General features: G+C 37.3%; 1 protein-coding gene across 10 annotated transcripts in view; it reads right to left on the bottom strand.

The window, feature by feature from the left end:
- Positions 1 to 15166, bottom strand: part of LOC105478719 (SR-related CTD associated factor 8) — a 209610-nt gene that overhangs the window by 167854 nt on the left and 26590 nt on the right. For all 10 annotated transcript variants that reach the window (XR_985405.2, XR_985407.2, XR_011623479.1 and 7 more), the window contains one exon: positions 3885 to 3968. Coding sequence is in view for 7 of the 10 variants with exons in the window: in XM_011736299.3 (XP_011734601.1) it covers positions 3885 to 3968 (84 nt within the window). In the remaining 3 variants the exon portion in view is untranslated. The remainder of the gene's footprint in view (positions 1 to 3884; positions 3969 to 15166) is intronic.

Raw genomic sequence — 15166 nt, 5'->3', positions numbered from 1 at the left:
CTTGCCATAAATACTGGTGCGTGTATGTTCTTACATTCACGAAAGGAAAAGTACAGATTTCATATAATATTATCAGTTAAATCAAGGGAAATTCAAAAAATCAAATAACTACAAGTAACATTAATAAATGTATGTAAGGTAGTTGTTTTCAACTTCATTTATCTCCTGCTTCTCCTGGAAAATGAACTACAAGAATACAAAATAAAACATAGAAATGTATAATATCCTAATGCATCAGACAAAATGAATCAGCAGAAGTGAACATGCAGATTAAAAATTAGTAATGGGCCACTATCACTTTTAAGAAAACTTAGAAGATTTAAGTTTCATAAAATATAGCACTATGAATAAACTTGAAATAAATTATAAAATTAGCATAAAGAATTGTGCCTAGGCCGGGCGCGGTGGCTCAAGCCTGTAGTCCCAGCACTTTGGGAGGCCGAGACGGGCGGATCACGAGGTTAGGAGATCTAGACCATCCTGACTAACACGGTGAAACCCCGTCTCTACTAAAAAATACAAAAAACTAGCCGGGTGAGGTGGCGGGCGCCTGTAGTCCCAGCTACTCAGGAGGCTGAGGCAGGAGAATGGCATAAATCCGGGAGGCAGAGCTTGCAGTGAGCTGAGATCCGGCCACTGCACTCCAGCCTGGGCGACAGAGCGAGACTCCGTCTCAAAAAAAAAAAAAAAAAAAAAAAAAAAAAGGAATTTGTGCCTAATAAATTTTAATGCCACAATAACAATACCATATTGGCGTATTATTTCTGTTTAAAGAACCTGAATTGTGCTTCTCTTTATACTTTTTTTTGTTTGTTTTGGAGACATAGTCTCACTCTGTTCCGCTGGTGTGCAGTGGCACAATCTCGGCTCACTGCAACCCCCACCTCATGGGTTCAAGCAATTCTACCACCTCAGCCTTCCAAGTAGCTGGGACTACAGAAGCAAGCCACTATGCCTAATTTTTGTATTTTTAGTAGAGATGAGGTTTCGCCATGTTGGCCAGGCTGGTCTCCAACTCTTGACCTCAAGTGATCCGCCCACCTCGGCCTCCCAAAGTGCTGGGAGTACAGGAGTGAGCCGCTGTGCCCGGCCGTCTTTATACTTTTCTTCTCATGAATTATGGATTTTAAGGACATTCCCTTAGACTGAAGAAATATGAACATTCAACTAAACCTCAGCACTAAATCCAGTATTTATAACAAAAATAAAGGAAAACATCATGAACTCATATTCACCAAATCAAAACCTACAAGTTTAAGTTTGGCTAAAGTTACTTACAATCAAGTAAGTTTACTCAATGGTTTAAGTTACTTAAGTAAAAAAGCTAAAACAACTACTTAAAGTTATTAGGCTCTTTACAGGCCCCTGAACATTTAAAAATCAATATGCAAAATATTAAATAACTACACATTGAAGGAACAATTCTTCTGGAAGACATCTTGACAGTGTTCTTTGCTTCTAGTTACTATACACAATTAGAAAATTGCTTCCTAAATCTTAACTGAAAGTTTATTAATTCTCATAGGCCTTCTTCCACAGTAGGTTTTCTGGGAGGTTTTGTAGACAGTGCAATGTTAACCATCACTCATTAATCATTTCTATATAAAAAACAATGACTTACTTCAATATGAAACACAGTATCATTTAAATCTGATTAATAAAATGCAGTGTTTTCTATATATATATACACACACACACAAAATGCAATTTAAAGAAAGTAGTGAAAAACAGCTGGTCTAGACTCTTCAAAAATGTCAAGTCACAAAAAAAACGGCTGGGTGACAGGACAAATAAGTATAATGTGTGATCTTGACTGGATTCTGAAAGAGCAAGGTTGATGGGAACAGCTACTAGTCAACAATGCAACAACATTAAAATGTAACGATGAACTGTATATTAGATAATTATATCAAAGTGAAATTTTTTGCATGTGATTGGTGTATTATGGTTCCCTAGCAAAATGTCTTTATTCTCAGGAGTTTCAAACTCAAGTATGTATCAAGGATTGTTATTACGAATGAAGTTTGAAACTAACTTCCACGTGTAGCAAAATGTTAACAATCAGCAAATCAAAGGGAAGAATATGTCCTGCTCACCATAATAATTTGCAACTTACGTTTAAATTTTTTCAAAATTCAAAACATTAAAAACAGTAAGTCAAAACAGTAAAATATATCATAATAATAAAGATTAGACTCTTTAAAAAACATTACTTCTTTAAAAAAAAAAAAAAACTAAGAGCCAAGATCTCACTATGTCGCCCAGGCTGGCCTCAAATTCCTGGGTTCAAGCGATCATCCTGCCTCAGCCTACCCAGTAGCTAGGACTAACAACGTGTGCCACTGTGTCCAGAGTTAGACTCTTGACTGACAGAATTCTGGATTAAAATTCTAGCTATAGTTACTCCTACTACTGCAAATTACTTAATTTCTCTCAGACCCGTCTGACATCTGAAAATAGAAAACACTGTTTGCACCTATGCCTCATTAACTCTATTAAGAAAGTACTCTGCTCAACAAGCTATGAAAAGTGCATCAATTACTAATTGTCACAGAAAAAAATACACGTTTGCATAGTTTCAAATGATCATGACCATAAAAATCAGACAATGTAGAATAAAGTATAAGACAATAACATTAATCCATAGTAAGCCTATCAAATACTCTAAAAAATCATGTCTTTGAAAGATTTTCTGGCTTCAACGTGCTTATAGCTACTGTCATTCTCTCTCATTTCCTGTCACGTAAGTACATGGATTTTAACTATAGATGTAAGATACTAACAAGTCTGAAAACTAAGCTTTAGCCACTAGAAAACCGCAAAATCAACTAATGATCTGAATTTTCTCCCACTAGTAATTACTAGTAAATGGAAATTTGTTAAATCTAACACATTGTTGTTATTTAAAAGATAATTTAAATAGCTGGTGCTTTTGGTTACAGTTAATATTTTAATTCAGGGCAGGAAAACATACCACTGAATATTCATAGGTTAGTATCTACTTAATTAGAAATAAGTACTCATTTATTCTCAATTTTAATAGGCCTACTAATTCAAGGAATCTCAGCCCCGGGCACAAGAACTTCTTGGGGAAAAATCTATGGCTGAGCTTGAAAAAACCCTTCTGCCAAAAAGTTCTTATAAAATTGTGTGCATACGTGTATTTCTCTAGAGAGGATCCAACCTTTTCCTAAGATTTTCAGAAGTATTCATGAGTTAACATAGGTTCAAAACCTACTTTATGAGAGCAAAGGTTACATGTCTATGGCCATTTCCCACAGTTCAAATCCCTGATACAAAGAGTCACAATTGTTTTCCTTAATGGCCTAACTTCAAATCTATAATATTAATAGAATCAACAAGAAAAAATGAATATATCAATATATAGAAACCTTTTACCACTCAAATTTCAAGGTTCTGTCAAGTCAGTGTGGCAAAAGACACTGTTAAACACATTCTCCATAATGTGGATATATGCAAAATATTATCTAAGAAAGGTGAGGAAAAATGACTGCTTCAAAAAATTTATGGAAGAATGCTTAAGGAAGAACATTTATCGAAATGTTAAATGTTCGGGAGGCTGAGGCAACAGGATCACTTCAGTCCAGGAGGTCGAGGCCACAGTGAGCTATGATCGTGGCACTGCAGTCCAGCCTGGGTGACAGAATAAGACACTGTCTCTTAAAAAGCGTAATAATAAACATTAAATGTTTATCTCTAGGTGGGAAAGTCTACAGGTGACAGATTTTCTGTGTTTTTCCACAATTAACACGTGTTAACTCTGTAAAGTGAAAGAGAACATACAATCCATAAAAATTATCCCCCATCAAACTATTAATATAGTTTTTTCTTTTGAAAATACAAGAGTCAAATTTATTACTCACCTTAATAGCTTTGATGGCGGCCTTAGTAATTTGGGTCATTTTTGCTTTCGAAATGGGTGGTTTATAGTCATTCAGGGAATACAGCTGATGAAAAAAGAACAAATTTACATACAGCAAAACTCTCCAAGCAATTACATGAAACTACCAAACATGTTCATTTTTATATTCTCAATGAAACCAACTTACTGCTTTTCTTTTACAAATCAAGCTCAACATCATTACCCATCAAGCAAATGCAAATCAAAACTATAATGAGCTACCACTTCACACTTACTTGCTTATAATCAAAAAGACAGTAACAAGTGTAAGCAAGGATGTGGAGAAACTGGAACCCTCATACAATACTGGTGGGAATATAAAATGTTGCAGCAGCTTTGGAAAACAGCTTGATAGTTCCTCAAAAGATTAAACACAGTCAACATATAACCCAGCCAATTCCACTTCTAGGTATGTACCCAAGAGAACTGAGAACATGTATTCACAAAGAACTTGTACATGATACTTTTTACCATCTGAGGGCTGAGAAAGAAAAAAAAAACCTGTACACATGTGGTCATTGTAGCCTTATTCATATAAAATTCATTTAAAATTCATTAAAAAGCAGACATCCAAGTATCTGTCAGTTAATGAGTAAACAAATGTATCTATTCAAAGAAATATGAGCCATAAAAAGAAAAAAAAAGTACTGATACATGTTACAACCTGAATAAACCTTGAAAACATTATGCTAAACTGAAGAAGCCAGGTGAAAAAGGCAACATGTATATAATTCCATTTGTACGTAATATCCAGAAAGGGCAAATCTATTGGTGGTTGTCTAGGGCTGAAAGAGTTGGAGATAAATGAGGAATCACTGCTGATGAGTGTTTCTTGTTGGGATGATAAAAATGGTTTAAAATGGAATGTGACGACGGTTGCACAGAATCACTGAATTGTATACTTTAAGTTGACTGATTTTATGGTATGCACCTCAATAAAACTTTTTAAAAATCAAGGGCTCCGGCTGGACAAGGTGGCTCATGCCTGTAATTCCAGCACTTTGGGAGGCCTAGGCAGGTAGATCACCTGAGATCAGGAGTTCAAGACCAGCCTGGACAACATGGTGAAATTCTGTCGCTACTAAAAATACAAAACTTAGCTTGACGTGGTGGCGGGCACCTGTAATTCCAGCTACTCGGGAGGCTAAGGCAGGAGAACTGCTTGAACCCAAAAGGCGGAGGCTGTAGTGAGCAAAGATTGCGCCACTGCACTTCAGCCTGGGAGCCTCCAGAGAGAGACTCCATCTCAAAAAGAAAAAACAAAAAAAGGGCTCTAATGTTTAACAATAATCACACCCCATCTGCCAATTGATTGATTGATTGATTGAGACAGGGTCTCACTGTGCCACCCAGGCTGGAATTCAAGGGCATGATCACGGCTCACTGCAGCCTCTACCTCCTGGGTTCAAACTATACTCCCACCTCAGCCTCCCAAGTAGCTGGGACTATAAGTGCGTGCCACCACACGGGCTAATTTTTGTATGTTTTGTAGACGTGGGGTTTCACCATGTCGTCTGGGCTGGTCTTGAACTCCTGGGCTCAAGCAATCTGCCTACTTCGGCCTCTCAAAGTGGTGAGGTTACAAGCATGAGCCACAGTGCCTGGGCTACCTCCAAATCTTTGTTTTGAAATTTCTCATATAAGCAAAGGGAAAGAATCCTACTCAGAGTGAGGAAATTAGGCAACAGACAACTAAGCTTAAATGAATACTGATTAAAACTTCTATTGTATGCATAGATGCTGATTTTTAAGTATAATACTGTAAGATATTAATTAGAAGTTTGGAAACTAAACTTTGGCCATGTTGGCTAGGCTGGTCTCAAACTCCTGGGCTCAAGTGATCCGCCTGCCTTGGTTTCCCAAAGTGCTGGGATTACAGGCGTGAGCCACTGCGCCTGGCTTACTTATATGTGGATTTTTCCAATAAACATTAGAAAATTTTTGAGAGATTTTTGACAATTTAAAAATACATGCAGAGGAACTGTGTAGCCTAGCAATATTGAAAAAACAAAAAAGGCATGTCATGAATGCATAAAATATATGCAGATACTAGTTTATTTTAGTTTAACATTTACTACCATAACATACATAGCATCATTCACAGGAGAGAGAAACATAAACAATGTTAAAGATGTAATATTAATCATAACCGCAAAAACCTCTAGTATAATAATTTCACAGCCACCTTCTGTTGCTATTGCAGTGAGCTCAAGTGTGAGTATCCACTTAAAATGCCATGTGATGTTAACCATTTCTGCATGAGCAGTTCATCTCTCTAATAAATTGCTATCATAGTAAAAAATGGTATCTTGCAGTTCTTGAAGATTTTTCATTGTGTTTCGTGCAATAACATAAACCTTGAATACCAGCACAGACCCATGGGAAGTGGCACTAGTGATGCTGAAGGCGTTCTCAAGAAGCAAAGTTATGACACTAAAAGAAAAGCGCTGACTTGCTTGATATGTACAGTAGGTTGAGGTCTTCAGCTGCAGTTGCCCACCTTTTCAAGATAAATGAATCTGGCATATGAGGACCATTGTCAAAAAAGAAAAGGAAATTCGTGAAGCGTCACTGCAGCTATCCCAAAAGGCCAAAAACCTCGAACATTTTGTGAAATACCTTTTTATTTTGTATTGAAAATGCAGCCTCTGTGTGGGTACAGAATTGTTGGCATACCTACAGACTCTAATATGATTAAAGAAAAGCTAAGTCATTATATGATACCTTAAAGCAAAAGGGAGGTGACAGATCTAAAGCTGGAGAATTTAATGCCAGCAAAGCATCGTCTGATCATTTTAGAAAGAGGTATGGCTTTAAAAATGTCAAGATACCAGAAGGTCAAGCATGGTGGCTCATGCCTATAATCCCAGCACTTTGGGAGGCCAAGGCCGGCAGCTCACTTAATTCCAGGAGTTCAGGACCAGCCTGGGCAACATGGCAAGACCCCGTTTCTCTAAAACATACCAAAAAAAATTAGACAGGTGTGGTGGCCTGCGCCTATAGTCCCAACTATCGGCTGAGGTGTGAGGATCAGTTGAGCCCAGGAGGCAGAGGTTGCAGTGAACTATATCTGTGCCACCGCACTCCAGCCTGGGTGACACAGTGAGACTCCCATCTCAAAAAAAAAAAAAAAAAAAGAGAGAGAGATAACAGAAGAAGCAGCTTCTGCCAAACAAGAGGCAACACATGATTTCCCAGATATCATTAAGAATTTAAGAATATCATTGAGGAGAATGAGTATCTTCCTGAACAGGTTTTTGCAGATGAAAGTAATTTATTCTGGAAGAAAAACACACACACACACACACACACACACACAAAGAACAATTATTGGTAAGGAAGAAAGGCAAACACCAGGATTTAAAGCAGGAAAGTATAGGCTAACTCTACTATTTTGTGCAAATGCAGTCAGGCTTATAATCAGGACTGCCCTTTCTATAAAGCTGCTAACCTGAGCCTTGATAGGAAAAGATAGAAGACATTGGCTGGCTACCAGTCTTTTGGTTATACAGAAGGAAGGCCTGGGCAAGAAGAACACTTTTTCTGGACTGGTTCCATCAATGCTTTGTCCCTGAAGTCAGGAAGTACCCTGCCAGTAAGGGACTGCCTTTTAAAATTCTTCTCATACTGGACAATGCCCCTGGCCACCCAGAACTCCATGAAGGCGTCAAAGTAGTCTACGTGTCCCCAAACGAGACGTCTCTAATTCAGCCTCTAGATGAGGGGGTCATAAGGACCAAAGGCTCATTATACACTGTAGTCTACAAAAGGGATCATCAATGCTGTGGAACAGAACCCCAACAGAACATCATAGAAGTCTGGAAGTATTACACCACTGAAAATGCCACCACCGCCACAAAAAAAGCTGTGAAAGCCGTGAAGCACAAAACAATAAATTCCTGCTGGGCAAAACTGTGTCCAGATGTTGCACATGACTTCATAGGATTTATAACAGAACCAATGAAGGAATCATAAAATTGTGGATATAGCAAAAAAAAAAGGGGGGGGGGCGCTGGAGGGAGGTGAAGGGTTTCAGGATACGAATCTTGGAGAAATTCAAGAGCTAATGGACACCACATCAGAGGAATTAACAGAAGACAACTTGATGAAGAAGAGTGCTCCCAAACCAGTGCCAGACGGTCAGGAAGAAGCAGAAGAAGCAGTGCCAGAAAACAAATCTACTTTAGACAATCTGGCAGAAGGGTTACAATTATTGAAGACTGCTTTTGATTTATTTTTAGAACACAAACCCTATGACACAGGCACTAAAATTAAAGCCAACAGTGGAAGAAGAATTGGTGCCATGCTTAGAAACATTTTTAGAGAAATGAAAAAGCAAAAAAGTTGGACAGAAATTATCATTTCTGTAAAGTTACACTGAGTGTATCTGCCTCTCCTGCCTACCCTTCCATCTCCTCCACATCTTCTGCCTCTGCCACCCGTGAGACAGCAAGACCAATCACTCCTCTTTCCCTTCCTCAACATGAAGACAACAAGCGTAAAGATTTTTATGATGATCTACTTCTACTTAATGAATAGTAAATATACTTCCTCTTCCTGATAATTTTCTTAGTAACATTTTTCTTTTCTCTTACTTTAAGAATACAGTATATAACATATATAACACATAAAAATATGTGTTAACTCTTTATGTTATTGGTGAGGTTTCTGGTCAACAGTATGCTATTATTAGTTGGGGAAGAGTCAAAAGTTACATGATTTTCAGCTACACAGGGGGTTGGTGCCCCTAAACCTCCCATTGTTCAAGGGTCAACTGTACATACGCTTCCAACTAACTATTTCTCCAGAGTCTCTAAAATCTAATTTGTTAAATCTGATCATCAGAAAACATCATTTCATCTAATTCTTCACTGAATGCCTTTACTAAAATTTAATATTAAGTTCTCAACTTTAAAGGTTGATAAAAATTTCTAATAGAACAGTGTCTTTTACTGATCCTATTAAATAATTAACCTACTTAAATTCAGAAATTAGAGAGTGATTCAGTTAGCTTGGTGCTTACTTTTTATCAAAGATGTGTGATTTAACAAGTTTCCTGCTTCTTTCCTTGGCGTCTAGGGATCTTGCCGATATGTTTATTCTACCATCTGAACACACATTTCAAATGTCTACTGACATCTATTTCTCTGCTGTATTTAACTAGTTCCGTTGGATACAAAAATAAACTGTTTTCTATTGTGTTTAATTTTGTTAACTAAGCTGTTTCATGGTTCTTTATAAATCGGTTGGAGTATAAGTTTACTCAACATTTACTGAACTAATGTGAACCCAGCAACATGACTTCAGAAGCACTCTGCCATCACATAGTTTCCAAGTAAATATGTCCAAAATTTAGGTGTTCTATACAGTTCACTACTGCTCAATCCCAAGCAACAAATTTAATCCTCAAAAAGACCTCCATCTGACAGTGCTGGTGGTATAGTGGTAAGCACAGCTGCCTTCCAAGGACCTCCATCAAAGACCATTTGTTGAGAATTTTATGAATGACCTGTAACAATCAGTACTTTAGAAAAAGAATATGATGATGATGCTGGCCCATTAGAAGCTTTTCATAAATGTCCTTAAATAATGTACATAAAGAGACTATATTTAATTTAACTTCCTTACATCTACAAGACATGACTGCCTGGTACACAGCAAGCATTCAATAATAAACCTTCATTATCCAACTGATTATTAATATTGCTATAACACACTGCTATTAGGAACTACAAAGCTTCATTCCAATTCTCATTCTAATCAGATAATGTTAACCTGCCTCCAAGAATTGGGAATGTTATTCTCTTCATATTCTCAAAATCTGATCCAGGATAGAAAATCATGGTTTTACACTGAAAAATGCTGAAAAAGAATGAAAGCTGATTCTGGGACCTTTCTTTTCCTTTGCCTGCTGATTCCACCTCTATGCTTGGGTGAGAAGACCATGGCTACATGCTCTGTAGGCTTGTGCTCTCCAGCTACCCAGTGTTCTCTATAGGTTTCCATCTTACCAGTCTACTTCTTGGGATCTGGCTCCCTGCTCCCATGTTTTTCAAAGTCTTAAGTGGCTGCTGATCCCTGTTAGTTTGTTCCATCAAATTATACCTTTTCTAGGGCTACTGGTGCCTGCTGTGCTATTACTCTCTCTGAACTCTGCTTCCTAAACGACAAGTTTATTCCCCACCTATGCCATGTTCTAATATTATCTAATGTCAAATGACCAAACCCTCTACTTGTGCAAATTCTCTATGCTCATCTGACCTCAGGGATTGAAATAACTTACCAGTCTTCACCTGTCCCTTCCTTTGGCCACTCAAGACTTATCATTTCAATGAAAATATACTAAACAACAGAGCGAGGCTCTGTCTCAAAAAAAAAGGAAAAGAAAACACACTAAAGAAGAGCCTTGGTTTTCAGTCTAATTCATTATTTATGTTTCAACTCCCAACATGTACCTTAAAGAACGTTCCTTAAACTTGTAAAATTTTAAGTTTCTATACTACCACTTGTAGGCACCACAGTAAATGCGTATTTTTAATGTGAAGACTTATATAAGTCAAATCAACTTCTAATTCCTCAAGGTTTGAGGAATCTTTTACCTAAACTGAGACAGCTACTCCATCACAAAACTTATCTCTAATCAAGATCTTAAAAGCACTCATCAATTAGGTCCAGCATCAGCAAACTTTTTCTGCAAAGGGCCAGATAGTAACCACTTTAGCCTCTGCAGGTCATACTGTCTCTATTACAATTCCTCGGCTCGGCCCTTTGTAACAGGAAAACAGCCATAAACAATTTATATATGAATCAGCACAGTGTGTTCCAACAGAACTTACAAAACCAGGCCAACCCCTGGATTCGGGGAGCATTCTCCATCCTACAGACGTGGGTTTTTTTTTTTTGTTTTTTTTTTTTCCTTTTCTGATAAACACTGCAATCTCACACGCCCGGAGAATATATCTATGTCCTCCCCTCCTCTATGCATTAAATGAAACTCATTACCCAAAACCCAAAATTTAACAAAATGCTGTACCTTCATGCTTGTTATTTTAAGTAAATGTCTTCACTTCAAAAATTTTTGTGCCTTTCCCAATTTTAGCAATATTAAATGAATTCTACCATGACCTTAAAGGGCCCAACTAACAGCTTATTATCAGTTATATCCCAAGGAACCATCAACAATTTGCTCATGTACAAAGTTGCTGGTTCTATGGTCAAAGGAATTAACCTTAAGAGTGAACCTAAAATAACTAAATGTAATCAATCCAGTCCATCTTTCTTAACAATGGTCCTTTAAGCCCTTGAGAGTACTGATGAGAATCCCCCAAATCTCCAAAGAAATCAGAAACTTCATAAAAGTTTCTGCAGCCAAGACAATCTTGATACTTTGAATTCAAGACAGCATGTGAACCAGATATTTCCCTTTTCTTCCTCTTATTGGGAGGATAATAAAGAACTCAAGAAAGAAAAAGGTATAAAAATTCACAATGAAAAGCAGAATGAGGAGGGGAGAACAATCAGCAGAGATGTCACAAACTTCCAGAAAATGGAAATGTGATAAAAAGATTGGTAAATGATGACATAAGAAGGAAACCATAAGCTATAATACACATAAGAAAATATAACCAAGGAGGAAAATACTTTGTCATGGAGAATTCCAAAGTCTCACCACTCCAAATCAAGGTATTAGAGGGCAGGAATGACACAAGCGAACTAGTACATCATCTGCTGCTGCACAAAATCAATAAATAATGTCTAAAACTGACCACCCCAGAAACAGCATTATAAAATTATTATTTTGTGATATGAAGGTAACCACCAGAACTAAAATGTTAAGAATTAAAACTACATTACAGATACTTTAACTGTCAAATAAAATCCCTTATTTTATAATCAGAAATAATATGGCTATATTTATAAATGACAGTAACGTAACTTCCAAAGCCTCAAGGTGAAATATTTGTATTATAAATAAAAATGTAGCTCACAAAAAATCTTAAAAGGAAATACTACAAAATGATAATTGGTTTTGTTAGAATAACTTTGGTAGGCAGAATTCTAAGATGGCCCCCAAGACTTCTACCCTGTACACGCCCTATATAATCCCCTCTATATAATGACCATCCTTCAGTGTGGGTGGGACCTATGAACACGACCGGACAGTCACTCCTATGGTAACTATTGTAGTAGACCACAGATGGACCAATGGCTACTAGGACATGAGGGTAGCCCCTAGAAACTGAGAGTAACCCCTAGCCCACAACCAGTAAAATAAAAAAGAGACCTCAGTCCTACAACCATAAGGACTTCAATTTAGCCAAAAGCCTGAATGAATTTGGAAGAAGGCCCAAAGTTTCAAATGGGAGCCCAGCCCTGGATAACACGTCCATCATCCAAGTGAGATCATTAGCAAAAGACCTGGCTAATCAATGCCTAGATCCTAACCTGTGGAAATTATGAAACAAATATATGCTGTTTCTAGCCACAAGCTAAGTTTGCGACAATTTGTTACACAGCAATAGAAAACTAATACAGTAGAAAAAATATGTGAATGCTTTTTTAAAATTTTCTAATATGTGTATAAACTGAAAGTTTTCATATTTTTGTGAAACTTTTTATTAATAATTCATAGTAGAAATTAAATTTTAAAACAATATTTCTCGGGTTTTTCCTAAGTTTACAAGTGAAAATAAAAATTCAGTATTTTGCATATAGGAGTAAAAAGTAAATAACAGATTTGTTTCACTAATAAACTGATTTCGCTGATAAAATGGGACCAAAGAATGGAAATGTAGAAATAACAGCAGCAAATTCCATATTAAGAAAAGCATGTTCTAAAACAATATGACAAATAGTGACTTTTATAGTCCCTTAAAATAAAAACTCCTTTCCAAACTTTTTCTTCCTAAGGTTTTCAAATTTATTTATAAAAAATATTGAATATAAAACTTTAAATATAAGCTTTGGTTAACTTTTGATATAGCAATATTCCTGAGTGATCAGAATTTTTAAAGATAAAGAGCAAAGGCCAAAAGGAGATGTTACAGACATACTGAGGGAATCCTCCCAGATCAGGTTTTTGATAAAGGCAAAGCTCCTCCCTTTTATTCTAAAAAAAGGGCCAGTCTGAAAACTTCCAAAGTGGTTGTTTGTTTGTAGAAGCAGTTTTTCTCTATTGCCCAGGCTGGAGTATGGAGTGCACTGGCGCAATCTCAACTCCCTGTAACCTGTAACCTCCACCTCCAGGGTTCAAGCAATTCTCCTGCCTCAGCCTCCCGAGCAGCTGGGATTACGGGTGCCCACCACCATGCCCAGCAAATTTTTGTATTTTTAGTAGAGATGGGGTTTCACCATGTTGCCCAGGCGGTCTCAAACTCCCAACCTCAGGTGATCTGCCTCCCTCAGCCTCCCAACAAAGTGTTTCAAAAGCATCTTTGGAAAAAACAGAACACACGTAACTGCAAACAAAGCACATAAAATCTGAAATGTTACAACTAATAACCCACTATCAAATGTAAGAAATAATCTTTTAAGAAAAATGCTTAGAGCCAAGCACAATGGCTCACACCTATAAATTCCAAAACCACTCTGGGAGGCAAAGGTGAGAGGATCGCTTGAGGCCAGGAGTTCAAGACCAGCCTGCACAGCACAGTAAGACTCTGTCTCTATAAATATTAAAAAAAAAAAAAAAAAAAAATCAATGGGACATGTGGGTGCATGCCTGTAGTCCCAGCTACCTGGGAGGCTAAGGCAGGAGGATCATTAGAGCCCAAGAGTCCAAGGATGCAGTGAGGCTTTATCACGCCACTGCACTCCAGCCTGGGTGACAGAGCAAGACGGTCTCTAAAAAAATTTTTAATAAATAAATTCTTAGAACTTTTTTGTGGTATAAAATATTTTAATATGAAAAAATTGGAAAATACAAAAAAACATGAAGAAAACATGTAAACCATCTATAATCCCACAATTCATTACTCATTCAAAATACGTTCATGAGCACTAGGCCTCTGTCATGAAACTTAGTCTGCTTTTAGAGATAGACAATATTCTAATAAACTAATAGACACAGCAGAGTGTAGTTAAGTATACAATAAAGATAATGTGGTGAAGAGTGTGAGATACCGTATGTATTTCTCAGAATTTCAAATCCAGAACTTTAAAAAAAAAAAAAAAGTATAAGACATTACAAAGGGAAGTGATGTTTATTTTCCTAAAATTGTAAGCCTGAAATACGCAAACATCTGTCTAGCAAGATTAAATCTATCTAATCTTTGTAAAGGAGAAAAAAGAAATCCTCTAGCTAATTAATAAAAAAAAGAAAAGAAAAGAAAATGAGCCAGAATTTTATTTTATTTATTTAGAGACAGAGTCTTGCTCTGTTGCCCAGGTTGGAGTGTGGTGGCACCATCTTGGCTCACTGCAGTCTCCACCAGCCGGGTTAAAGTGATTTTCTCACCTCAGCCTCCCAAGTAGCTGGGATTACAGGCATGCACCAACACATATGGCTAGTTTTTTAAATTTTTGGTAAAGACTGGTTTTTCGCCATGTTGGCCAGGTTGAACTCCTGACTTGAAGTGATCTGCCCACATCAGCCTCCCAAAGTACTGGGATTACAGGCGTGAGCCAGTATGCCCAGCCCAGAATCTGATTTTCTGAAGTGCTTATAAATTTATTATGATGGCCAGGCGTGGTGGCTCGCGCCTGTAATCTCAACATTCTGGGAGGCTGAGGAGAGCAGATCACAAGTTCAGGAGATCAAGACCATTCTGGCTAACATGGTGAAACCCCATCTCTACTAAAAAACTCAAAAAAATTAGCCAGGCGTGGTGGCGGGCGCCTGTAGTTCCAGCTACTCGGGAGGCTGAGGCAGGAGAATGGCGTGAACCTGGGAGACGGAGCCTGCAGTGAGCCAAGATCACGCCACTTCACTCTAGCCTATGCAACAGAGCGAAGACTCCGTCTCAAAAAAAAAAAAAAAATTATGACATCTGGAGATTTTAATATCCAGATGTCATATTAGTATGAATAAAAATACTTTTTAAAAGATTATGATGACAAATCCAAATGTTCATATGCTTTCAAATTATCTTTATGGGCTACAACTGTTTTCACATAAATAATTAACATTTGTATTATTAAGCAGGATATGCCATTTTTCAAGCATGGCAACTGTCTAGGATTAACATTACAGTTTTGAATACTGTTAAAAAAGAAGAGATCTATTTTTGAAACTAAGTTAGTTTA

The sequence above is a fragment of the Macaca nemestrina genome, chromosome 5 (genome assembly GCF_043159975.1).
Source record: "Macaca nemestrina isolate mMacNem1 chromosome 5, mMacNem.hap1, whole genome shotgun sequence".
NCBI lineage: Eukaryota > Metazoa > Chordata > Mammalia > Primates > Cercopithecidae > Macaca > Macaca nemestrina.
This window is presented reverse-complemented; position numbering and strand designations above follow the sequence as displayed.